The sequence below is a fragment of the Chiloscyllium plagiosum genome, unplaced genomic scaffold, assembly GCF_037043375.1.
Source record: "Chiloscyllium plagiosum isolate Xiang-an unplaced genomic scaffold, Cpla_swu_hap1 HiC_scaffold_36, whole genome shotgun sequence".
NCBI lineage: Eukaryota > Metazoa > Chordata > Chondrichthyes > Orectolobiformes > Hemiscylliidae > Chiloscyllium > Chiloscyllium plagiosum.
The window spans coordinates 41,619,439-41,646,271 of NW_028270174.1; the positions used below are offsets into that span (position 1 = coordinate 41,619,439).

General features: G+C 39.5%; 1 protein-coding gene across 2 annotated transcripts in view; it reads left to right on the forward strand.

Annotated features, from left to right (window-relative positions):
* Nucleotides 1–26,833, forward strand: part of bbs7 (Bardet-Biedl syndrome 7) — a 62,420-nt gene that overhangs the window by 22,474 nt on the left and 13,113 nt on the right. For both annotated transcript variants that reach the window (XM_043674029.2, XM_043674031.2), the window contains 11 exons: nt 945–1,075; nt 3,867–3,951; nt 7,030–7,132; nt 9,532–9,724; nt 10,105–10,179; nt 12,737–12,799; nt 18,977–19,116; nt 23,068–23,232; nt 24,302–24,411; nt 24,499–24,602; nt 25,942–26,065. In XM_043674029.2, coding sequence (XP_043529964.1) covers nt 945–1,075; nt 3,867–3,951; nt 7,030–7,132; nt 9,532–9,724; nt 10,105–10,179; nt 12,737–12,799; nt 18,977–19,116; nt 23,068–23,232; nt 24,302–24,411; nt 24,499–24,602; nt 25,942–26,065 — 1,293 coding nt within the window. The remainder of the gene's footprint in view (nt 1–944; nt 1,076–3,866; nt 3,952–7,029; nt 7,133–9,531; nt 9,725–10,104; nt 10,180–12,736; nt 12,800–18,976; nt 19,117–23,067; nt 23,233–24,301; nt 24,412–24,498; nt 24,603–25,941; nt 26,066–26,833) is intronic.

Genomic DNA, 26,833 nt, shown 5'->3' on the forward strand with positions numbered 1-26,833 from the left:
AAGGCATAGATGGTGACCAGTCAGCATGCTTGCCAGTTGATTGAGGATGATTGGTGGGCTCTAAAGGAATTGCAGCTGCCATTGCAAGAAAGGGAGAGAAGAGGTAATCTCTGCAGTTTACAAGCTTTTTAATAAGAAATGTGTGCAGCTCGTAGAGCTCAATCACTACTCCAGCTGTGGCCGAGTAGATATGTTGACATCAAATCGATCCTCAGGTGCTACATCCCAGTCTGCTGTGTTTTTGGCTCTATGCTGTGGGGGCTGACAGATACACTGAAAATTTCCAGCAAGCCTCTTATTAACCTGAACAGGCTTTTAAATTACATAACCAGGCTGTCCAGTACATTGTAGGCAGTTGCCATTGCACTGGGGTGCCAGGGTCGTGGCCCAGAGGTGGGAAAATCCAGCCAGCTAACCCATTATGCCATTTGGTGCATACATATAATCTTTGGTCCATACATTGTAACAACGAAATGTATCCCTGCTCAAAATCAGTATTAAATAAAAATTTGTCGATTTTCCTTCAACAGCTCACTACATAAATGCGTTGCTATAATACTGTGATCTGTAATTTTTAAGGTTTCAGATTAAATCCAGATCACTGATTCCTTATCTTCTGTACATCAGGATGGTGTGGGGGTTGCCATAATTGCCCTTGGTATCTCTGAATGAGAGAGGAAATAATTAGGAGTTGTTCCTGTTTGCTGGTCAATGCTGGCCCAATCTCCGTTTTCTTTGGACAAATTGTCCTTGTTAGGAAAATGAATCCACAGTGTGTTGAATTGAAGGATTATGAGGGGTCTAAAATATAGGTCCAAATTAGAATGGTGCGATACCTGGAATTTAATTTCGGATGAGAATCATACAAACTATTTGGTCAACTAAATAGAATAATAATGAAATAGGTGAGAAAAATAGACTCCTTTTTTTTGCATGGACTGCAGGTGTTCTGTGTGTTGACTACTATGATATTCTGGGAGATGGAGTCAAAGAGCTACTTGTTGGCCGTGATGATGGAATAGTGGAAATCTATGGGTTCAATGACAACAGTGAGCCTGTCCTGCGATTTGAACATGTAAGTTTTCATTCCTTGAGAACTAAAGGAATATTGTAATTCAAATGTAGGTTAATTAACTCAAGCGTAAATATTTGATTTTAGATGTATAGTCTTGTTTTGAAGTGGAATTAAACCCATTGGCATAGACATTTCTTTTATTACGTGGTCTTTCTCACTGTCATTAGTTTGTATTTTTACCCTTTCCTTTTTTCCTTTTTGTCTTTCCCCCTCATTTGGTATTGCATATATATTTTATTTGAAATAAAATTCATTTTTAAAATGTATTTATAACACCTGATTATCATGATATCTTTTAACCAACTAAGACTTTGGGCTTACTGATTTCAAGAATTTGAAAGGCTACTTTGTTTGACATCCATTTCATTACTTAAATGGGATCAGGAAGAGATTTATTTAGAACAGTATATCTGCAATTTAGTTTTTTTTAACACTTCCTAACAAAAAACTAGTGTCATTGCATTTTAATGCAGATATATAAATAAGGGAAGAGCACTCTGCCAGCAAACAAGTGCAAATGTGAAAAGTTAAAAATCTTGGTGTTGTGCACTTTTCTTAAGTGATGGCGTTATATTCTGTTTTTAAAAGCTACACAATCCTATTACTGAAAACTGACAGAATCATAGACTGATTATAGCACAGGAGAGTGATACGTGTCTCAAAGAGCAATTAGTCTCTCAATCCTACTTATCCAATTTTCTTCTCAAGTCATATTTGAACATACTTCCACCTCTCCATTGGACACAGAATTGTAAATTGTAACTGCTTATTTCAAGGAAAAAGGTTTTCCTTTGATTCACCCTCCAGAAGAGTAAAGGTCAGACTCCAACACAAGCAATCTGAGTGCCCTCAGATTGACTGGCTACTTGTGCAGTCCCAAAACTGCCATAAATCAATAGTGGGCACTGCTGCGATGACAAATAGTCTTGAGAGAAACGTCTTGGATGCTGGAGACAGGGATTTTCCAGTGGGTGAGGGACCTTAGGAATAGGGTTGAAATTTGGAGGTATAAAGCTGGGTGGTTAGGGATTGCCCCTGATGTGTGCATGGCACCCACTAAAAGATGTATTTCTCTTACTCCCCCCCATCTTTTTGATCATTTAAGGGATTTAAGCATCTCCAGTAAGATCTGCATTTATTACCCATTTCTGATTGTCCTTGAGAAAGTGATGTCAGGTGCCTTCTTTAACTGTTGCATTCCATGTAGTGAAGGTATATCCATTTTACTTTAATGGACTTCATAAACTTTGACTCAGTAAAATTGAAGGAATGGTGATTTATTTCTAAATCAAGATAGTGCTTTGGAACTTGTAGGTGGAAGTGTTCCCATAAGCCAGCAAACTCCTTTTTGGTGGTAGAGATCATTGGTTTGAAAAATACCCTTGAAAGAATCTTGACCAGCTACTGCAATACATCTATAGATAGTGCCACTATGCACTGCTAATGCAGGGAATAGACATTTAAAGTGTGAATGGATGCCAACAGAGGACTGTTTTGGTCTGGATGATATTGAGCTTTTCTGGGTAGTACTGAAGCATCCCGGCAGATGGAGAATTTTTCATCAAAATCCTGACTTCTGCCTTGCAGGTAATGCCCACACTTCTGAGAAGTCAGATGATAAGTTATTTGTCTCTGAAATCCCAGCTTCAGAGTTACTGTTGTCACCAAAGTATTTGGGTGGTTGGTCTAGTTGAGTTTCTGGTCAGTAGTAATTCCAGGATGTTGATGCTCGTATAGTCAATTATGGTAATATCCTTGAGCATCAAGGAAAATTGATTAGATTCTCTTTAATTGCATCTGGTCATTTCTTGACACTTACGTGGCATGAATGTTATTCCCCAGTTATTACCCCAGACCTGAATGTTGTCCTGGATACATGTGGGCACTGGCTGTTTAATAACATTCTCTCAACTCCTCAGATACTGAAACAATGTGTAATTAACTTCAAATGTCCCAGTTTCTGACTTTAATGGCCTTCCTAACAAGATAATGAAGCAGCTGGAGTTGCTTAGGTGTCAGCCACTACCTGGAGGAACTGCTGCAATGATGCTCGAGGGCAGTGATGATTTGGCCTCAAACAATGACAAACATCTTCCTTTGTGTTAGGTATGATTCCAGCCAGTGGAGAGGTTTCTGCTGAGTTCATTGACTTCAGTTTTACCATGGCTACTTAGAACATAGAACGTAGAACGTTACAGCGCAGTACGGGCCCTTCGGTTCTCATGCTGTGAAATTAATCTGATGCCCATTAATCCTACACCGTTCCATTGTAATCCATATGTATGTCCAGTGGAAAGGCCGCACCTGGAGTATTGCATATAGTGCTGGTCACCGCATTATAGGAAGGATGTGGAAGCTTTGGAAAGAGTTCAGAGGAGATTTACTAGGATGTTGCCTGGTATGGAAGGAAGGTCTTACAAGGAAAGGCTGAGGGAACTGAGGCTGTTTCATTGGAGAGAAGAAGGTTGAGAAGTGACTTAATTGAGATGTATAAGATAATCCGAGGGTTAGATAGGGTGGACAGTGAGAGCGTTTTCCCTCGGATGGTGACGGCTAACACAAGGGGACATAGCTTTAAATTGAGGGATGATAGATTTAGGATAGTTATCAGGGATAGTTTCTTTACTCTGAGTAGTAGGAGTGTGGAACGGCCTGCCTCCATCAGTAAATGGACGGAGGCAACAAGTAAAAAAAGTTTTTTTATCTACTTGGGGAAATAAAGAAGTGTGTCTTAAAATATTTATGGAGCATTTACAGAAGTTATGTTTTTGTGTGCAATTACACATTCTAGACTTTGGCTGAAAGCATCACTTCTATTCAAGGAGGGTGTGTTGGAAAAGAGGGTTATGATGAAGTTTTGACTGCAACATATACAGGTAAGAAAATAGATTTTCCAGTTTTAAATTGGCTATAGTTTAGAGAAACATAACAATCTGTCGAACCTCCTCAATATCTAAATGTATTGGCTAACTGTAACTGAAACACATACAGCCAATCTGTTGGATTAAGTATTTGATCTCAGCTAGTCAACAGTGCAGTTGTTATCATTGTATCTGTACTAGGGAAAGTATTCGCTATGGTTTCACTCATGATTAATGTTTCCAGAAAATATATGTATGTGAATGTTAATTAAAGACAGGATTGTGCTTTGCTATGATACTCCAAGCGTTAAAATAGTCTGCTAATATTCTGGCTAGGTTAATGCTGTCTAGGTCTTGACAACTGAGTTTGATGAAGTTAAAAATCACACAACACCAGGTTATAGTCCAACAGGTTTAATTGGAAGCACACTAGCTTTCGGAGCGACGCTCCTTCATCAGGTGATTGTGGAGGGCTCGATCGTAACACAGAATTTATAGCAAAAAATTTCAGTGTGATGTAACTGAAATTATACATTGAAAATTTGATTGTCTGATAAGCCTTTCATCTGTTAGAGTACAGTGATAGTTTCACTTCTTTGATGAAGGTTTGAGTTTGATGAAGGTCTTTTGCCCAAAACTTCGATCTTCCTGCTCCTCAGATGCTGGCTGACCTGCTGTGCTTTTCCAGCACCACTCTAATCTTGACAACTGAGTTTGTGTCAGCTTAGTTAGTTCTAAATGGTAAGGACTGTGGCAACAATTGTGATTAAACATGCAACTTCACTTACAACTTAATTAGAGCATTAGAACACACTAATGTCTTGTCTTGTTCTGCACAAACATTAATTTCAAAATATTGTGTTTTATTCTATTACTTAAAAATGACAATATTTATATGGCATCTTTACTGCAGTTAAACATATCAAGGTGCTTCACAGGATTGTGATCAGACAGAAATTAATACTGAGCCAAAGGTGGAGAGGTGGCTAAATTTAAGTATGACTATTTCAATTGATCAAAGGTCTAGGTTTTAATGGAAAGAGAGGTGAGGAGGAGAAAAGGAAGAGTGAAAAGGAATTCCAGACCTTAAGGTCTAGATTACTCAAAATACTATTGTCAATGTTAGGGTAAAGCTTAATGGCCAGATATGAGGAGGCAGAGCTGTTAAAGGTATTCAAAACTAGGGAAGACTAAAGATATAAGGAGGATGGAGACCAGTGAAAGCTTTATTAGAAATATTGGAATGAAAACCTTGCAATTAAACTTAATGGGCGATGAGCCAGTGTTGGTCACTGAATGCAGTGGTGAATAGAATTAAAATTATCCTTATTGTAACACACATTCAAGTAAGAAGTTGACAAGTTACCACTCATGGTGCCATCTTAGGCACCAAGGTACTAAAGTACAGATTCTGAAGTACAAATGCTTAGGGAAAAAATTAATTAGAAAAATAAAGAAATAAAACGATCAGAATAACAGACCTTCTAACCCAGTCCATGCCAGCACCTAACCTATAGTCCGTGCTAGGCCTTGTCTCCAGGCCACGCCAGGCTTCATCTCTTGAGGCTGCCAGACTGTTCTGGAATCATCTCGAGGCCGGAAGTCCATGCTGGGCCAAGAGGTTGCCACACTGGACCAAGACTGCCATGGTGTTTGGAATTAGGTGTGAGTTACGAGATGGACAATCTGAGACAGTGCCTAGGGAGGTATTGAACTGTTGGCTAGGAAATGGCGTAGGTAGTGTTCAGTGTTTCCACTGTTGATGAAATGTAGGAAATGTTGGCTCAGGCAGAACAAGTCTGACAACATAAAGATGGAGGACAAGTTTAAGGAGATGGAGATGAAGAGCAGGTCTGACAACATAAAGATGGAGGACAAGTTTAAGGAGATGGAGATGAAGAGCAGGCAGTTGTCATTCTGCATTTGAAATCTAATGTGTTGTTTTTGAATGATATTGTCAAGAGGCAGTGTATAGATGATAAATATACGTAGATGAACGATAAGTCCTTGGGAACCTCCAAAAGTTTTACTCCAGGGTTTGAAGAGAGGATGTTCTGTGATTACAGCTGAATTGGAAAGACTGAGACCCAAGAACAGTATTTCAAAGACCACTCTAAGATGTGAAAAAGGATGGTGTGATCTGCGTTGTCACATACTTAGACAGGTTGACAATTGGGAATGGATAGTACAACACAGTCAGAGCATGTAACTTTTGACTTTGGCTAGCATTGCAGGCAAAAATATGTTTGGAGGTGTTAAAATATGGATTGCAGGAAGTTAGCCATAAATCTGGGAGATGACCAAATGTTTAATACTTTGGAGAGAAAAAGGAGGATTGATATGGAGTACTTTTGAGGAAAAGATGACTGTAGCAAATTCAGGAGGTTGAAAATGTCTCTGGTAACTGTGAGCACCAGATCTAGTGTCCAATTGGTGGATGGGAATAGAAGTTGAATGGTCAGCAGTTTAGTGAGAATAGAGCTGAGAGTTGGCGATGGACCTCAGCAACAAAATGGCCATGGAGAAAGCATGAATGCATAAACAAGAAAAATATCTTGGTTCATGCTGGTTCATCATAGGAGAAGCTTGATGGGCACAGGGAAGGGAAAGACACAGTCGAAACAACTGAATGAATTCCTAATTTGCATGTGCGCCTGTGTTCCATTTAAAACTTGTCACAATCCATCCTGAAGGAATGCACGATATCACATTCATAAAGCGTTATTAAAAGTTTTGTGTTTTTCGTGTCTTTTTTCAATCAAATGAAAGGGTAAAAATAACCAAAATAAAAGACCTACCCAACACACTTGTATACATTGTCTGCTGGATGTTTGTTCTGTTTTTAAGATAAATATAGTGGAATTCAGTATGTAGTTTCAGGTTTACAAAAAAATTGTTTTTATAATTTCAGTTGAAACCTAGAATTCTTAACATTCAGTGGCTGATATCATTTTTGATAAATTTAAGTTTTAAATTTTATTTTCAGTATCATGCTTGCAGAGTGATTGTATGCATTTATATTATGAATGGTGTCTTAAGAATAACTGATGTTTTTTATGCTAATATTTGCTTTTCATATGTTTTGGTTTTTAGGCTGGGTGATGGGTCTAACAACTGAGCCAGTTCAGAGAGAGGTGGGGCCTTCTGATGATCTGAAGCTAAACCAAGAGATGCAGAATAAAGTCATGAATATCAGGTCTGAAATATTAGTGTAGTATTTAGAGGTCCTGTTCTTTGTTGCTAGAAGGTTCACTACTCCAGTTGCTGGGACCTGTCAACCTGGTCCTTGAACATTAAAAAAAAATCTAAACTTTTTTTTGCAAACACCACAACATAAAGATACCATCTCCTTCCTGCAGCTTTAACAGTGGCCTCACTATTAATGGTGCTGCTGAACACTTGGCCTTTTGATTGAGCAGGCAGCCTTTAGAAACAGGATACCAGCCTCAATTGGACACTCGATCAGGAGGTAGCCTCTTAATCGACTGTTGGCAAAATCCTATCCGGGATTCTATTATCTATCAGTGGGCTCAGGACCTGCTTTCAGTCATGACAATGGGACCTCAGACTTTGTTACAATATTCTGGCTATTAAATCTATTTATTCCTCTACAGATTCTGCCTGACTTGCGGAGTATTTCCAGCATTTTCATGGGATGTGGAGGTTGCTAGCTGGACTAGCATTCATTGCTAGTCCAGCCAGTAACTACTATGGCTGGTTGCCCTTGAAAAAGTGGCAGTGAAATATTTTCTTGAACTATGACAGTACATTTGGTGGAGGTATACACACAATGCTTTTAAGGTGGGAGTTTCAGGATGTTGAGCCAGTGATACTAAAGGAATGGTGATATACTTCTAAATCTGGATGATGATTGAGTTGGAGGGGAACTACTATAATGGGGCTTTAAGTTGTAAACCAGCATTGGTTGAATCCTGGTTTCAATAACAGTGGTCTTTCATGATTGAAATTGAACTTGAATTTGGGAAACTAGGCAGGTTATTGTAAAACTGCAGTACAGAATCATGGTTATCCATCCTTTGTAGAACTGGAGATATCAATGTGGTGTTGCAGATTTCTACCGCCTCCAGTGAAGCACATATAAACATAAATTAGATTAGATTAGATTTAGATTACTTTACAGTGTGGAAACAGGCCCTTCGGCCCAAAAGTCCACACCGACCCGCAGAAGCGCAAACCACCCATACCCCTACATTTACCCCTTACCTAACACTACGGACAATTCAGCATGGCCAATTCACCTGACCTGCACATCTTTGGACTGTGGGAGGAAACCGGAGCACCTGGAGGAAACCCACTCAGACAAGGGGAGAATGTGCAAACTCCACACAGACAGTCGCCTGAGGCGGGAATTGAACCCGGGTCTTTGGCGCTGTGAGGCAGCAGTGCTAACCACTGTGCCACCGTGCCGCCCATAAACCATTGGCTCTTCGGTCTATTCTATTTATGCTAATACTTTAGAGAGTCATAGAATGGAAACAGAACCGTCAGTCCAGTCATGTTCCCAAACTCAACTAGTCCCACCTGCCTGCCTTTGTCATATCCCTTCAAACCTTTCCTATTCATGAACTTATCCAAATGTCTTTTAACCTGCATCTACCACTTTCTCTTGCAATTCATTCTACATGCAAACCACTGTGTTTTAAAAAAATGCCTCGGTGTTCTCTTTAAATCTTTGTCCTCTCACTTAAAAATATGCCCCCTTTACTATAATCCAGATTAAATCCCATAGACCTCAGTTAGAAATATTTATCCAGTTTTCCCCTAGTACAGATTGATTCTGCACTGTATGATTTTAAAATGTAAAGTTGTCTTTGCCACATGGAATTTAGTGTCTCAGGCAATGTATTTTCAAAAAGAAAGTTGGCATGAGTTTTGTTAACTAATTTCACTTGGTTTATAATTATTTTAAATTGAGAGCCCTGTTGTGGTCTGTCTTTGTTTATTTCCACTTTCAAATGATGTTCATCATTGAATGTTGTGAGAGCTATCCTTGTCTATTTATTGTAGTATATAGACAACAAACATTGGTGTCACTGAATTGTTTAGAATGTTCCAGTAGGACAGCTGTCCTCTTTTATTAATACGCCATGAGTTGATTCACAAGTTCTTTAGAAACCTTTTACAGCTTTTAGGAAAGATGAAAAATTAGGATTTTTATTTGTATACTTGTCTTATCATTCAATGGGAATTTTCTGACTTTATTTTATCATTTTGGTATTCTAAATCATCGAATAAGCTTTTGAAGTTCTTTTGGTTATTCGTCCAACAGGTTAGGGTTGCTTCAAATTTTAAACGATTCTCTGTCTAGTAACATTTGTTCTTTCTTATCTTCTCAACTATTTTGTTATGGATGATTTCACATCTCAAGCTGGCATTTGTTTGATTTTTATGCCAATGTTTACTCAACTATGACTAACTTTTAGAGATAGACGGAAGCTAGTAAACTAGGGCATTTGTAACTCCTGATAGGTGACAGAATTTGTTGTAACTTTCAGTAAAAGTATTAATTATTCCTCACCCACTTCTTTGAGGTGTTGTATACAGCTGACCATATAGCACCTATTTCTCCATTAGGATAGAATTGGAGCAGTTACAAATGAAGGTACTTCAAGAGCGCGAGAAGTACCAGCAGTCAGCACAATCGAGTGGTGCAGTTTCAGCAGTGCCTATATTTAGTGTAAATGACAAGTTTACTCTGAATCGTGATGATGCAAGCTACAGTCTCACCATGGAGGTGCAGACAGCTATTGACAATGTGCTACTACAGGTAAAAGAAACTGTATAAATGTTTAAGATTGTCACCCTGTTATAGATAAAAATTTGAGACATTTTGCTTTATTTATTTATGCTTGTGCTTATTCCATTGTTCCGTGCATTTCCAATGGCAATGACGCAACCATAGTCAATAAGTGTGGTTTGAGTTGAAGCAAAAGCTTTGTGGAATAATTATTCTTTTGATGCATTCTTTGTGGCAATGCCTCAACCAATCAGCACCCTATTCTCATGTAGATTTAGCATTCTTACAGTTCTGTCCCAATAAGTTCAAGATTAAAAAGCTTCAACTTCTCTTTCAGCAGTAAAATTTGATTTTGATGTTTAGGCAGTGAACCTGATAATTTTGACCTCCTTGCTTATGTCTGTGCACAGAGTGATGTCCCAATAGATCTATTGGATGTGGACAAAAATTCAGCAGTGGTTAGCTTCAGTGGATGTGATGCAGAGGTAAGACGTAAATATAAGTTATTGCCAAGTTACTTCATTCTAAAAAAAGTTAATAAATTCAAACACTTACAGTTTGTTTTCTTATTTGCTGTAAATGCAGATATTGGGTTCTTATGACCTGACACACATTTCACTCTGAAAAATGAGACTTTATCCAAGTGGTAATTTTTACACATTGGTCACAAATCCAAATTCTGATCCCGCTTTGAATTTAGCTCAGTGCATAGCAATATGTGGCTAGTAATGTTTTATTGTAACTTGTTGACTGATCATACTCTGCATTCGAGAATGATGTTACTATTGCAGAGGATGATGTTTATCTCTGTTAAGTGACATTTTGGACTGAAGTTTCATCATCCATCAGAACAGTCGCTGATATCACACACCTAATTTTAAAAAATTAGCTCATTTACCTGGAAGTTTGTTCTTTCTGAGTTGAGTATAGGTTGGAGTCAGGCTGTAGGTTCCCAAGGCTAGTTTTGAGGTGGCAGATGCTCAGGCAAGCAGCTTGGAAGTCCTGCATCCATTATTGAGATATGGTTGTTAAGCCTTCCAGACCTTAACCCTCACCCACCTCTATGTTCTGTCAAACTCCCATGCCCCTCACTGTTTTGGTATAGAACACTTTATTTATGAAGTAACAGTGCTAAATTTAAAAAAAAAGAGCATTTCAATCAGATTTTCAAAGCACCTTTTTGGAAAAACACTTCAAAGAAAGAGAAGTATATTACAAGCTCAAAGAACTGTCCGTTTAAACAAAGCTAGCTGTCCCCTTTGCAGCCATGCTAACATTCTGCAGTTTGGAGTGAGTCTTGGTGTTCAGTCAGGCATTCATCATAAGGCCATCTGGTAGAATAGGTGTCTGTCCACTTGTTAGCCTGCTTGTGATGAATGCTGGTGGACCTTCCAGATCCACTAATGGATTCAATGGAACAAGATAAAAAGGATGCATCTAAAAGTTCATCGGGTAAATGGAGCGATCCATACAACTGGTTACTGGGAAGCTTTTGGTCAAATTAGGGTTAACAATAGTGAGAAAAACTTAAGGAATATACAAAGGTTATTAAGTAGGTAAAAGGGGAGTTTGGCAGGATAGGAAATAAAGACCAATACATAATAGAGGAGGAAATAGTAAGAGTTTTTAAAGGCACATATTAGAATAGTTAGAGTGGGCCGGACTGCTCTGGATTTAAGGAGGAGATCTAATGCAATATAAAGATATGGTGACAATATTGGCACCCAGTATGTATGAGGAATCAGAAAATTACTTTAATCCTGGCAATGTTTCTGGATCACAACCCAGACTTGGGCATTATCTGAATATGCATAATTTTTTCAGTGTGCTTGTCTCATGTTCTTTTGGATTCAAGATGAAGAAATGTCATGTCTTTGTCCCTCAGTCCTGCTGCCAGTTGTACTGCTGTCTGAATTGCTGGCTTTAAAAAAAATCAATCCAGTGAATTTAGTTCCTAGACTAATTTTTAACATTACTGCCACTGTTCTATCAGAAAGGACCTAAACTTTCAGCCCTGTTAACTAAATATTTAGCAACAGTTTTCACAAAGTGACAAATGTAGGTTTACCACGGGAGGAATGTATGGTTATGAAGATAAAACTTCAGATTCTTGTAGTATTTCTTGTAAACTTCTGTAAAAGACCTCAACATATCTCTGAAAAAAGACTATTATTCTAGAAGATGTGTAAGTAACAAGAGCCGTTTGAGTATCCGTGAGTGAGAATAAAGGTTTGTAGACATTACTTTTCATGGATGGTTGTTGAGATGTGAGCTGCTGCAACAGAAGGTCTTGAGGCAGAAAGCATGATGTCTTCTCAGGTGAAAAATGACATTTGAAGCAGAAGTAACTTGCTGGTCTGTGGGTAAAGAGTGGGGAAGTAAGAACAGTTTAGTTGATTGTAGTATGGAGTTAACATCCAGAAATAATGGATCGAATAGCTTCTGCTTATGCTATAAAATTCTAAGGTAAGAAACACTCACCAGAGTCATTTCCTTAATATGACGTCTGAAAGATTATTGAAGTTGATTCGATGAAGAAATGAAAAAATTCTGATGTTTGAACACCACAAATATTTGTTCAAGCATTATTGTTCATTCCTTTATATTTGAAAATATGTATATGAAAACATGTTAAATATCAGACTGTTTATTTCTAAATGGTGTCAGTTGCCATCCACTCCCAGATATCAGGCAGGTGCCCTTTATTCAGCAGCCAGAAAATTTGAAAGAATTCTGAGGCAGAGCTGCCCCCTTAACTACAAAGAGGAGTTGCAGTGTCCGCTTGTATGTCACTCAAACTTTGTAATGTATAAATTACTGGGCCTTCCATTCCTTAGCAGTGAGTCTTTGTGCATCAGCACTCAGTTATTGTAACATTCCCATTTTCCACAACTTCTTTATTATGTCTATTGACCGATCCTGGAAGTTGACTTCCATTTGTTTAAAAGTATAACTGTGCTATTTACATGGCACAATTGTCTTTTTTTATATGTGTGTGTGTTTCTGTAACCTTCATAAGTTCTTCTGTTTTTTTCTTAATAGAATGGTAACTTTCTTCTGGCTACTTATCGATGCCAAGCAAATACTACTAGGTTGGAACTAAAGGTACTATAAATGGGTAAATACAATTCTTGTTGACAAAACTGCTGTATATTTCCTGCATTTTGATTTTGTTCCTACTTCCAGCATCAATAATGCTATACTCAGGAAACACCACTTTGTTCCTGGCCGCCTGAATTTATTTTGCTAATCCGTTTGACTCTTTCATTCTTATTCCATAAGCCTGACAGATATGATCTTTGTATATCATCCAGCATTTTCCACTTTATTGAAGTGTTTTCTAAATAATTTCCAAATTATTGATTCATTGCTGGTTTCTACTATAGTGCTTGCAATAATTCCTTTTACTTGTTTAGTTAATTGATGTCATTCAGAGCTCTGCAATCTGACTCCAGCAGGCCCCTTTTCCTGCTCATACCTGTACTTGCTGAACTATATTGACTCCTGGTCAAGTCACATAATTAAAAAAGTCTTATTGTTGTTATCAAATCTTCTCCAGCCCACAACCCTCTGAGATACCTGTGCTTCTCTAATTCTGACCTCTTTAATTGCTCTACGATTGGCGACTGTGCTTTCAATTGCCTAGACCTCAAGCTCTGGAATATTCTTGGCCTACCTCTCCACCTCTTTGCAATGCTTTCTAACTTTGAGCTTCCTTTGAAATATACCTCTGACTATGCTTGTGGTTATTGGTGTAATAAACCCTTTGTGGCTTCATGTTGTACTTTGCTTTGATGCTGCTCTGTAACACCATGGGAAATTATTACATTCAGGTGTTATATTGATAGAAGTTGTTTTGGTGAATCCTCCAGAGGAATTGTCTCACACAGTGGCAGTACAAGGTACACATCCTAAATAGGTTATAAAATTTGGAAAGTAAGAAGGGGCAGCACGGTGGCTCAGTGGTTAGCATTGCTGCCTCACAGCACCAGGGTCCCGGGTTCGATTTCAGCCTCAGACTGTCTGCGTGGAGTTTGCACATTCTCCCCGTGTCTGCGTGGGTTTCCTCTGGGTACTCCGGTTTCCTCCCACAATCCAAAGATGTGCAGGTTTGGTGAATTGGCCGTGCAAAATTGCCCATAGTGCTAGGTGCATCAGCCAGAGATCTGGGTGGGTTACTCTTCAGAGGGTAGTTGTGGATTGGTTGGGCTGAAGGGCCTGTTTCCGTACTGTAGGGAATCTAATCTTAAAAAAAAACAATAATTAGAGGCAGGGTACACCATTCAGCGAACCAAGGCCACTATGCTATCATGCTTAATTGTGGCCACAACTCCATTTTTCCTGTCATTTATACCGCTTCCCATGCCCACCTCCCAATAATACTTAACTATCATCAATCAAAGAAAATCTATCTAACTCTGCCTTGAATAAATTCTGCCCCTGCTGCTCTCTGAGGATGAGAATTCTATAGATCCGACTGCCCCACCCCAAAACAAATCCTCAACTTTGGCTTTAAAAATTCAATTTTGAAATCGAGGCCCCTGCTTATCGAGACCAGAGAAGAGGACACATCCTCTCAACATCCATTGTGTCAAATAGCTGTAGGCCCTGTTGAGTAAACCCTCTCTGACTGAGTTTCTAATGTAGCTATAACCTTTCTTAATTAAGGAGACCAAAACTGTACACCATTCTCCAGGTGTGATCTTACGGAAGCCCTGTATAGCTGTAACAATAGTTCCCTACTTTTATTCTCATGTCCCCCCTTACAATAAATGGCAACATTCCATTGCATTTCTGATTATATGATCTGATTACTATTGTTTTGTGATTTGTGCACCAGGACACCCAGATCCCTCTACGCTGTAGAGTTCTGTAGTGTTTCTTAATTCAAGTAATATAGTTGTTTTTATTCTTTCTGTCAAATGGATAAGTGAACATTTTCCCATATAATCCTCCTTCTGTCAGTTTGTTTTTCCACTCACGTAGCTGGTTTAAATACCTTTCCAGACTCTGTGCCTTCTTGACCATTTACTTTCCTACTTTGCGCCATCAGCAATTTGGAAATTTGATCAGAGTGGCACAGTATTATGCCTCCAATAATGGCTCATGTAGTCTTCAATAATAAGTCTTTAATGTTTTTGCCCATTGTCATTGTCAATTTTTACTTATCCATGGAATTTGAGTGTCACTGGCTACGCCAGCACAGATTTTCTATCCCAAATTGTCTTTTGAGAAGGTGGTGATGAGCTCCTGTAGAAGGAAATTTGAAACTAAAAAGTAGATATTTCCTTTTTGTACTCCTACATATTTGGCAATATGGCTCAGATGACTTGATCCCATGCAATGACTTAAAGCAAGCAAAACATGTGATTCCGAGCTAAACAAAAGGTTCGTTCCCAATGCAACTAGTGCCCTAAACATGCATGCTTAAGCCTTATAAGTGCTTTTTGGTATCAAAAATATAGTGATATTACTGAGTCAAATTATATAACTGTATATAGTTAACTAATTAAGCCAGGAGTGAGAAATCTGTTAATGGGTCAAACAACAGTGATCAACAGATTGTGTTTAAAAATAATTTCATTTGATATAGCACCAATTTATGTGGTAAGAACTACAAAAAGGAAATATGAAAATAAACTTGAAAGGGTGTTTGAATCACACAAACAACTGGACAATTCAGAAAAAAGAGCTCCGGAACAATGAGGATCCATTGAAACTGGCGCTAATGACATTGAAATCAAGGAAATTATGAAAATGTTGACTTTTTCCATCAGTATTAACAGTTGGGGCAGTACTTTTCAGATAAGCCAAGGAAACTAATACAGAATTGAGAACAGGAATTCGCCAAAGTAAACATAAAAAACAACAATTAAAACAAGGCACAAATAATGACCAATCACCTGGATTGAATTTCCGTTTCCAAATTTTAATGTAATTAGGGGGGAATCACACTGCATAGGACCCAAATATAATACTTTAGATTCTCTAGGTTTGGTATCCCTCCTTTTAAGATTGGAAAATTAAGTACACTATTCTATGATTTAACAAGAATGAGAGGAGGAAATCATCATTTTTTTTTGCCCAGTTAGTCTAATTTGTTCTTATTGGGAAATTATTAGATTCTAAGCACAATAGAGGTTGACTGAGCATCTTGAAAAATTTTCACCTGATCAGAAATACCTGTATGATTATACTTTGTTGAGCTTTTGATGCAGTGAACTCAGGTAGTGAGTAAGAGAATGTCTTTAAATGTCATTTATGTGGATGTACAAAAGACATTTAATAAAGTCCCTTCTAACAGCCTGTTAGCTACAGGTGAAGCTCATGGAATTGAAGGGTGAGTATTGTCCCAGTTAGGAGATTACGCAGCAGGAGACAGTGGACATACACTCTAATTGGCCGGATCCATGATGTGATCCTGATGAAGGGTTTATGCCCGAAACGTTGACTGTCCTGCTCCTCGGATGCTGCCTGACCAGCACCATACTCTCGACTCTGATCTCCAGCATTTGCAGTCCTCACTTTCTGCTAGGATCCATGATGTGCCAGATATGATTTGTGTCGATAGCGCAACTAAATTTGACAATGGCATAAAATATACGTGGTGGTATAAACAGTGAAGATAGAAACATAAAATTACGAATACTTATAGATTAAATGAACTGTGGTAAATGAGTTTCATTGAAGACAATTATGAGGTCATCCAGTAAAAAAGATGGATAGATACTTTTGTAGAAATAGTAGAGATCACAAGGGACTTCAGGATTCATTAATAGATCAATAAATATCATGAACAAATACAGGAAGTTATCAAAAGGTGATTTGAGTACTGGTCTTTTTCTGGAGAAATTAAGACTACAAGGGAGTAGAAGTCATGCTTCAGCTATTCCTCATTTGGGGAACTGAGATTAATACTGGTTACAATACCCTCAGGGATGTATTAGCATTGCAAAATGCAGTGTGGATTTTTTAGTTTTATGTCTAGTTCCAGAAGGGTTACTTTCATGGGGGATATTATACAATCTAAGGTTGATTCCCTGAAATTCAGAAGATCTTATTGAAGTTTATAAGACATTCAGGGGACAGATAGGAATTTTTTCCTGTTGGCTGAGAAGTTTAGGACTGGGACATGGTGGTATAGGGGGAAGGGAGAATTGATGGAAATTACCTAAAAATTAGAGCTAGAACTTAGAAGCTTGAAATTGGGACAGTTCTGTTCTTAGAATCCCTACAGTACGGAAAGAGGGCGTTTGACCCATCAAATCTGCACTGACCCTCCAAGGAGCATCCCACCCAGATGCATCACCCTCCCATCCTAACCCCATAAACCTGCATTTATCATGGCTAACAGACCTAACCTGCACATCTCTGGACACTATGGGGAAATTTAGCAAGACCAGTCCACCTAACCTGCACATCTTTGGACACTGGGAGAAAACTGGAGCACCAAGAGGAAACCCATGCAGACATGGGGAGAATGTACAAACTTCACACAGTCATCCAAGGCTGGAATCAAACCCAAGTCCCTGTTGCTGTGAGACAGCAGTGCTGACCACTATGTGGGCGTTACAAATTTGAAACTGTTCCACAGTTGTAAAGTTTTGCTGGATCAGCTGGTTAATAGATCTCAGATTTATAATTAACAAAGGAATATGGACAAAAAGATCTTTGAAGTTGGTTGCAATCAAATTCAATCCATGCAGTGGCTCTTCCCAAAGTTTCTATCTATATTCCCTTTCTAGCTCGTCACAACAAACTTTAAAAATGTTTTGTGGTTCTGTTCGCCAAGCTGGGAATTTGTGTTGCAGACGTTTCGTCCCCTGTCTAGGTGACATCCTCAGTGCTTGGGAGCCTCCTGTGAAGCGCTTCTGTGATCTTTCCTCCGGCATTTGTAGTGGTTTGAATCTGCTGCTTCCGGTTGTCATTTCCAGCTGTCCGTTGCAGTGGTCGGTATATTGGGTCCAGGTCGATGTGCTTATTGATTGAATCTGTGGATGAGTGCCATGCCTCTAGGAATTCCCTGGTTGTTCTCTGTTTGGCTTGTCCGATAATAGTAGTGTTGTCCCAATCGAATTCATGTTGCTTGTCATTTGCGTGTGTGGCTACTAAGGATAGCTGGTCGTGTCGTTTCGTGGCTAGTTGGTGTTCATGGATGCGGATCGTTAGCTGCCTTCCTGTTTGTCCTGTGTAGTGTTTTGTGCAGTCCTTGCATGGGATTTTGCACACTACACTGGTTTTGCTCAGGCTGAGTATTGGGTCCTTCGTTCTGGTGAGTTGTTGTCTGAGATTGGCTGTTGTCTGATTCAAACCACTATAAATGCCGGAGGAAAGATCACAGAAGCGCTTCACAGGAGGCTCCCAAGCACTGAGGATGTCACCTAGACAGGGGACGAAATGTCTGCAACACAAATTCCCAGCTCGGCAAACAGAACCACAACAACGAGCACATGAGCTACAAATCTTCGCACAAACTTTGAAAACTTTAAAAATACTGGTTGTGAGAATGTCTAGGTTGGATCTGTACCTTTGCAACCTACAAGGCCAATATATCTACAAACTTTGTTTGTAGATTTTTCAGACTTTAATTTTTACATTTATGCCATTTTTGTGTAAATACTTAGTTTCAGATGAGATATTAATTATTTTTGTCTCATGGACATACATGATACTAAGACACTTCTCAAAGATTGCAGCTGTCATTTTGCTGTTCTAGCAAAGTATTTGTTTTAACAGCATTGTTATAACATTATTTGGTCATTGTGGAATTGCTGTTTCTGCTAATTGGCTTCTGCTTAAACAACATTATAAAAGTATATCATTGTTTATAAAGTGCTTTAAAACATTCTGAAATGGTGAAAGGTACTTTATAAAGCAAGTCCTCCTTCTTGCACAAGCCTCAATCTCCTTTAATGGGAATGAAAAACTCTAAATGGATGGCAGTCTTTCTTGGAATATTGAATTAGATTTGTACCATGTTTAAGGTTCAGGTAACCAATTTCAGATTTTGATTAAGTGAAAGGAAATTGAGAAAATATAATTTTATACCAGAATATTTATTTTTCTGGAAGTACCACTGAATTATTTAAGATGAGACACTTGGAAACACATTTCTACTGAAGGTTACACAATTGGATTTTGTTTCTTCTCCACATTCTTAAAAATTATTGGAGACTTTCGCATCAATCTGTAGTAAGGTTCACCATGTAGTAGTAGTTTTAACTTTGGTTTTAAAGACATTGTGTGCCTTTCCAGAACGTTAATTTTCTGTTCTTTCTATAGATTCGTTCCATAGAAGGACAACATGGAACACTACAAGCCTATATTACCCCACGTCTCCAACCTAAAACCTGCCAGGTCCATCAGTATCAGATTAAACCACTCTCACTTCATCAGAGGACACATGCTATTGATCATAACAGGTTGGTTAATGAAAGCAAAATGCTGTGGGTGCTAGAAATCTGAAATAAAAATAAGTGCTGGAGAAACTCAGCTGGTCTGGCAGCATCTGGAGAGAAAATAAGTTAACAATTCATCCAGAATGACTTGAGCGTGAGCAACATTTCAGCTTTTATGGTAGATAAATTATCTCTGAGTCAACATCATAACATGGATTCTGATTAAGTTTTTGAAATAATTGTTGAAATTGGGTTTCCAGTGTACTTGGAGATACAGTATTTTAATGTAATGTATTTTAATGTAACAGACAGGCAGTATGCCTCAAGGATATATTGGCCTTTGTAGATTGCATAGACTTGGGTTGTATTCTCTTAAATATTGAAGATTGAGGGTGATCTATTTGATGTGTTTAACATGACTAAATAAATCATAAGTTAGATAAACTGTTTCCTCTAGTGAAGAGGTGCAGAAAGCAGAGGCATTAAACTGTTCAGAGATGATGTCAGAAGTACTTCTTCACAAGTTAATGTAACCAGTCCTGAAAAAAGGTTAATACCCGAAACATTGACTTCTCCACCTCCTGATGCTGCCAGGCTTGCTGTGTTCTTCCAGGTTCCTGTTTGTGTACAGTATAAATCTGTAAATTTTTATCTGCACCTCACCTTCACCTTCAAACGATCTTAAGGCTAGAAGAATATAAAATTTCAAAAGATAAAATTTAATGGATTTTGTTTGGCAAGGATATTGAGAATAATGAAGCAAGGTGGATAAGTGGAGTTAGGATATGGATGAGCAATGATATTATAACGATTTATTCTTTCACTGGATGTGATGTCATTTGCCAACATTTGTTGTCAGTTCCTAAATGCCCTTAAACTGAATGGCTTGCTGGGCCATTTCAGAGGGAGTTAAAAGTTAAGCCAGTTAGCTGTAAATCTAGAGTCAGGTATAAACCAGACTGGGTAATGATGGTAGATTTCCTTCCTGAAAGCGTGTTATTGAACCAAATGAATTTTTAAGACATTGAGAGTAATTTTGCCATGAAACTGAGATTAACGTTATGTTCCAGATTTATTAATTGAATTTAAATTCCACCCCCTGCTCTGATTTGAGCCAGTGTCTCCAGAGCATTTAGAATCATGGAGTGACAGAAAAAGGCCATTCGGCCCATCGTGCTCACATTGATTTTTAAAAAAGCCAAACAGTTCTAATCTCATTTTCCAGCAGTTTGCCATAGCTTTGTATAGGCAAAAGTGAGGACTAAAATGCTGGAGACTAGAGTCGAGAGCGTGGAGCTGGAAACACACAGCAGGTCAGGCAGCATCCAAGGAGCAGGAAAATCAACATTTCGGGCAAAATCAGGATTCCTGATGAAGGGCTTTTGCCCGAAATGTCGATTTTCCTGTTCCTTGGATGCTGCCTGATCTGCTATGCTTTTGCAGCACCACACAAGCGATCTCCCACCCACAGCTTCGAACCTCATAGTCTGGGGACCCCGCACTACCCAGTTCTACCTCCTTCCCAAGATCCACAAGCCTGATCACGCTGGCCGACCCATTGTCGCAGCATGCTCCTGCCCCACTGAACTCATCTCTGCTTACCTCGACACTGTCCTATTTCCCCCCTAGTCCAGGAACTCCCCACATACGTTCGAGACATCACCCACGCCCTCCACCTCCTCCAAGACTTCCGTTTTCCCGGCCCCCAACGTCTCATCTTCACCATGGATATCCAATCCCTCTACATCTCCATCCGCCATGACCAGGGCCTCCAAGCCCTCCATTTCTTCCTCTCCCGATGTCCCCAACAGTACCCTTCCACCGACGCGCTCATTCGTTTGGCCGAACTGGTCCCCACCCTTAACAATTTCTCCTTCGAATCCTCCCACTTCCTCCAGACCAAAGGGGTAGCCATGGGCACCTGTATGGGCTCCAGCAATGCCTGTCTCTTTGTTGGCTACGTAGAACAGTTGATCTTCCGTAATTACACCGGCACAACTTCCCACCTCTTCCTCCGCTACATTGACTGCATTGGTGCCATCTTGTGCTCTCGCAAGGAGGTTGAGCAATTCATCAACTTCACCAACACATTCCACCCTGACCTTAAATTTACCTGGACCATCTCTGACACCTCCCTCTCCTTCCTAGACTGCTCCATCTCCATTAATGACGACCGACTTGATACCGACATTTTTTACAAAGCCACCAATTCCCACAGCTACCTGGATTACACCTCTTCCCACCCCACCTCCTGCAAAAATGCCATCCTGTATTCCCAATTCCTCCGCCTCCGCTGTATCTGCTCCCAGGAGGACCAGTTCCACCACAGAACATACCAGATGGCCTCCTTCTTTAGAGACCGCAATTTCCCTTCCCATGTGGTTAAAGATGCCCTCCAACGCACCTCGTCCACATCCCGCACCTCAGACCCCACCCCTCCAACTGTAACGAGGACAGAACGCCCCTGGTATTCACCTTCCACCCGACAAACCTTCGCATAAACCAAATCATCCGCCGACATTTCCGCGACCTCCAAACAGACCTCACCACCACCAGGGATATATTTCCCTCCCCACCCCTTTCTGCCTTCCGCAAAGACCATTCCCTCCATGACTACCTGGTCAGGTCCACGCCCCTCCTTCAACCCACCCTCCCATCCTAGCACTTTCCCCTGCCACCGCAGGAACTGTAAAACCTGTGCCCACACCTCCTCCCTCACCTCCATCCAAGGCCCTAAAGGAGCCTTCCACATCCATTAAAGTTTTACCTAAATATCCACCAATATCATTTATTGTACCCGTTGCTCTCGATGCGGTCTCCTCTACATTGGGGAGACTGGATGCCTCCTAGCAGAGCGCTTTCGGGAACATCTCCAGGACACCCGCACCAATCAACCACACCGCCCTTTGGCCCAACATTTCAACTCTCCCTCCTACTCTGCCGAGGACATGGAGGTCCTGGTCCTCCTTCACCGCCGCTCCCTCACCACCCGACGCCTGGAGGAAGAACGCCTCATCTTCCGCCTCGGAACACTTCAACCCCAGGGCATCAATGTGGACTTCACCAGTTTCCTCATTTCCCCTTCCCCCACCTCACCGCAGTTCCAAACTTCCAGCTCAGCACTGTCCCCATGACTTGTCCTACCTGCCTATCTTCTTTTCCACTTATCCAGTCCACCCTTTCCCCCCCCCCCCCGGACCTATCACCTTCATCCCCTCCTCCACTCACCTATTGTACTCTATGCTACTTTCTCCCCACCCCCACCCTCCTCTTACTTATCTCTCCACCCTTCAGGCTCTCTGCCTGTATTCCTGATGAAGGGCTTTTGCCCGAAACGTTGATTTTACTGCTCCTCGGATGCTGCCTGAACTGCTGTGCTCTTCCAGCACCACTAATCCAGAATCTGGTTTCCAGCATCTGCAGTCATTGTTTTTACCTACTTCAGTGGAGGACCACGTCACCATGGGATTGGGGTCGTGAGCGAAGCAGGATAGAAAGACCTATTCGAAGTGCTGGTATGGAATGCATTGTCTGCAATATCTGTTGGATAAAATGGGAAAATAACACAACTTGCTGCTGTCTGATCTGAAGCTTTGGTTTGAATGTGGCAGTTGGTCTTGGTAGCTTTGGGTTTGGATGTTGAAACATTGGGTAGGGAAAAGAATTAATGCAATGATTGAATATGGTGATTAATTAAGGACTACATTTTCGGTAAGAGAAACGGCTGGCAATGTCTAAAAGGACTTAACTAGAGCAAGAGGGAGACAATTAACATTTCAGGTTAATGACTTTCCATAGGTACTGTGTTGTTTGCACTATTACCTCCTATTTTAAAAGAACATTTCACAAACTGCACGCTTGCCTCCCTCAAAGGAAAGGAGAAACTGGCCAGAAATTTAAAGATATAAAGCCATTGTAACTTTCCGTCATAGTTATTTTAGCCCTTTTTTTTTCTGTCTGTTCTCTGTACCTCAGGCCAGTGAATACACTGATACTCACAGGACAGTTCAGCTTTGCAGAAGTTCATTCCTGGGTTGTCTTCTGTTTGCCTGAAGTACCAGATAAAGTTCCGGTTGGTGATAACGTCACATTTTACTTTCAGAACACATTTCTGGATACACAGTTGGAATGCGCCTACAAGTAAGAGAAATGACCCACTGACTGGATATCATTTTTTTGTTTAGTAATCTAAATGTTGAATATTTTAAGAATTTTAAATGAGCCATCTTTTTATTAGCTATTACGCATCTTAATTTTTCATTACGATTTATTAAACTGTTCAAATGCAGCTTGGTCAGAAATGAATTTATCTGTTGTATAACCTAACTGTTCAGCACATTATAATATTGAAAAGAACCTAAACAAAATAAACTTTTTGTTTAAAGGCTAGAATTACAATACAAACAAGTTTTTCAGAGGTCTCATACTCAGGACTTCAGTGCACTCCTGAGTTATGCTATTGCTTTCACAATAATATGCATTAAAAGCACTCTGGATCAGTGCAAATGCTGCGGTTTCACTTCACTTAGCTCTTAGAAACTAATCATTAGCAAGCAACCTTTTAAAATGGTACTAGATATTCTACATGAAATTAAAACTCTGAAATTCCCTCCTTCTGTTTTCCCCTTTTTAAGATGGTCCTTAAAATCTACCTTTTCAAAGCTTTTGTTCAGCAGCCCTTATGTCATTGCCTTGAGTTTAATGTTAATATGTATCTGATTATATTCTCGTGCAGAGCCTTGAGGCATGAAATTCCAAGAAAAGAACCAAACAAACACTTCCACAATGCTTTCATTGCCCTAGCTCATTGGTTCCCCCAGCATTAAACTTCAGGTCCTCAATTGGACATGTTCCAGATTTCCTTGTGGCAGGAATGTGTCCATGTGCCAACTGGTGGCAAAAAAATGCAGGTCCCTGTTCCTCTTGTCATGACCATTTAAAATCTGTCCAGTTAATGGAAACAATATTGTGTATAACAAATTAATTAATTTGCATTCCTTTTTGGTCATTATCATTGGGACTTGATTATTTTCATACATCCTATCTATTAAAACATGGTCCATGAGTAGCTGTAGAAGAAATTGTCTATATACTTATTAAGTCAGTATCACCTTGTTGCAGAACAGTAACAATGTTCGCTGAGTTAATCTTGTTTCTTTCCAATAAACTTGTTTTTGAGGATTACTTAATTATTTGCATATGCTTTTAGAAAAGGTGAAGGAACGTTTAAATCTGACAACATCTCGACTATTTCCATCCTGAAAGATATATTGACAAAAGAAGCTACAAAAAGAAAAATCAATCTCAACATCTCATATGGTGAGAACCAGCCCAAAATTCAAGATCCTAGAATTCCACTGTTTGTGATCTGTCATTCCTGAGAGGTGTATCTTTTTTTTTTAAAAGATGTTAATGAGGAATCTATAAACTACACGTTAAAATTGATCCATCCCAAATTGGAACATCAGTTGCTCTTGGCCAAGAAAGTCCAGTTAATTGATGCTTTGAAGGTAAGTTGCAAAGATGAGCTGATAGATGAACTGAGAAAATCAATTCATAAATGTATTGCTGCATTCTTTGCTACTACCATCCTAGGCTTCCATTCCTCTTCAATAACCTCACAGCTGCCCCTTGTGTTCCTATCAGCAATCTTCAATGGGCCTGCTTCATAAAAATACACACAAAACCTTACAACACTGAAGGAAGTCATTCATCTCCCTATGCCTATGCCATCTCTTTGAAAGAACTATCCAGTTATACTCAGTTTGGGATTTGGAGATGAATATGGTTGAGACTAGGTTACGGAAGAAATCTGAAGAGAAGGAAACTGGGGATCAGAACATTTAGAGTATCAGCAGGTGGGGAGAGAGACTACGAGCTGAGGTAGACTGAGCTGCATTTCCTGCGAGAGCAGCAACAGAAACAATGTGATGGGGACCATACTGAGAGAAGCAGTCAATGAAGGAGTGAATGAAGCCTGGGTACTGTATTGTGGTTGACTATTGAAAGATTGTTTCCACTGCTGGGTGAATGAAGAACGGAGAGTAATAATTCTCACAAGCACCAATACATGGAGGAAGGATATGAAGAACCAAGTATTGCATCAGACCATAGTAATGCTATGGATTTGGGAGAGCAATAAAAGTCTCCTCCTTACAGTCCTTTTAAAGGACAAATATTTTGTTTACTGCAGAATTGGAAAACTTGGTTGAAGCAGGTTGCAATTAGTTTTCATGAATTTTGCAGAAGGGTCCTAAAACATGACCTCCATCTCAAATGTTGCTGCCCGGAATCTAACACTCGGCATATTCCACTTTCTCATCACCCCTGCGCTAACTGACTTGTATTAATTCCCCATCTACCAGCATCTCAAGTACAAAATTATCAACAATGTTCAAATTGATTTATGGCCTTCGCATTCCTCATTTCTATAAACGCCTTTGCAAATTGTGCATTCCTGTAACTTTGATCTCTTGTGCGTCTTGAGCTCCCTTCACACTACCATAGCAAATCATGCTTATCCAGATGTAAGTTATTTGCGCTCATATATGCCTGAATCTGATCTCTTGTATAATATTTCTAATGTTTGCTGCAACTCTATCTACATCACCTCCTTTAATAGCCACCTTAAAATTTATTGCTCTTCGTTGACCACTTAATTATCTTTTTTTGTACAATACTGAGTTTTATCTGATTATACGTTTGATTATGCTTGATAATAAAGCAGTTTTATATCAGTTTCCTATATTAGAAATGTAATATCAATGCAAGTTATTAACAGCAGTAGTGGAATGTAGAGGCTCTTTGTGATCAAGTATATGGTCTGAGGGATGATCCATCTTATTGCAGGAGCTGCAACTCTATGAAGGGAATGTGGATTTCCTAATACCTGAATACCGTTGCATTTTAGAGGAAGCTGATAATCTGCTGGAAGAGTATAAGAAACAACCTGCTCATTTGGAAAGATTATATGGCAAGTACTGTAACTAACAAGCGGGGATAATATGAATACTTGGCTACATCGAAAAATGCTAATAGATATATCTTTCAAGTACACAATACATAGCACAACCTTGGACCTGTTCTGTTTCCTTCAATTTGTAATTTTCCTCTGACAATACTCCTTTACTTTAGACTTCAGTTTGGCTGGCACTATTAAAAGCTTCTGAACTCTTCTAAAATGGGACTGTATGTTCCAGCTAAAACTTTCTTAGGTATATCGGAGAAGTTTAAAACACCTAAAAGCATAAACCTGTCTACAAATTCTCTCTTTCACTCTTCCAAAATGTGGCTGTATATCCTTTGGCACCTCTTAAGTATTACATTAGTAGCACAACAATGATTTATATAATGTCTTTAATCATAAACTTTACTGTACTGGAGGAGGCCATTCGAGCCATCATGTCTATATTGATTCCCTGAAGAGCCACCCAGCTAGTCCCATCCTCAGCCCGATTTTCCATAATGTTCTAAATTCATCACTTTCAAATATATGTCCAGCTCCTTTTTGAAAACCTCATTTGGAATCCACCTCCTCCACCACTCTCGGGCAGCTCAATTCAAATCCTAACAACTTTCTGTGGAAAGACATTTCTCCTTATCTCACTCCTAGCTCACTTTCGCTGACTGTTTATGGACCAGGCCAGACCCCCTCAAAATATTTTAAGAAGATAGTCTAGGCCCTAACTTTTTTTTATTTTAAAAGCACATGTGAAGTGGGTATTCCATGTGTGAGGCAGCT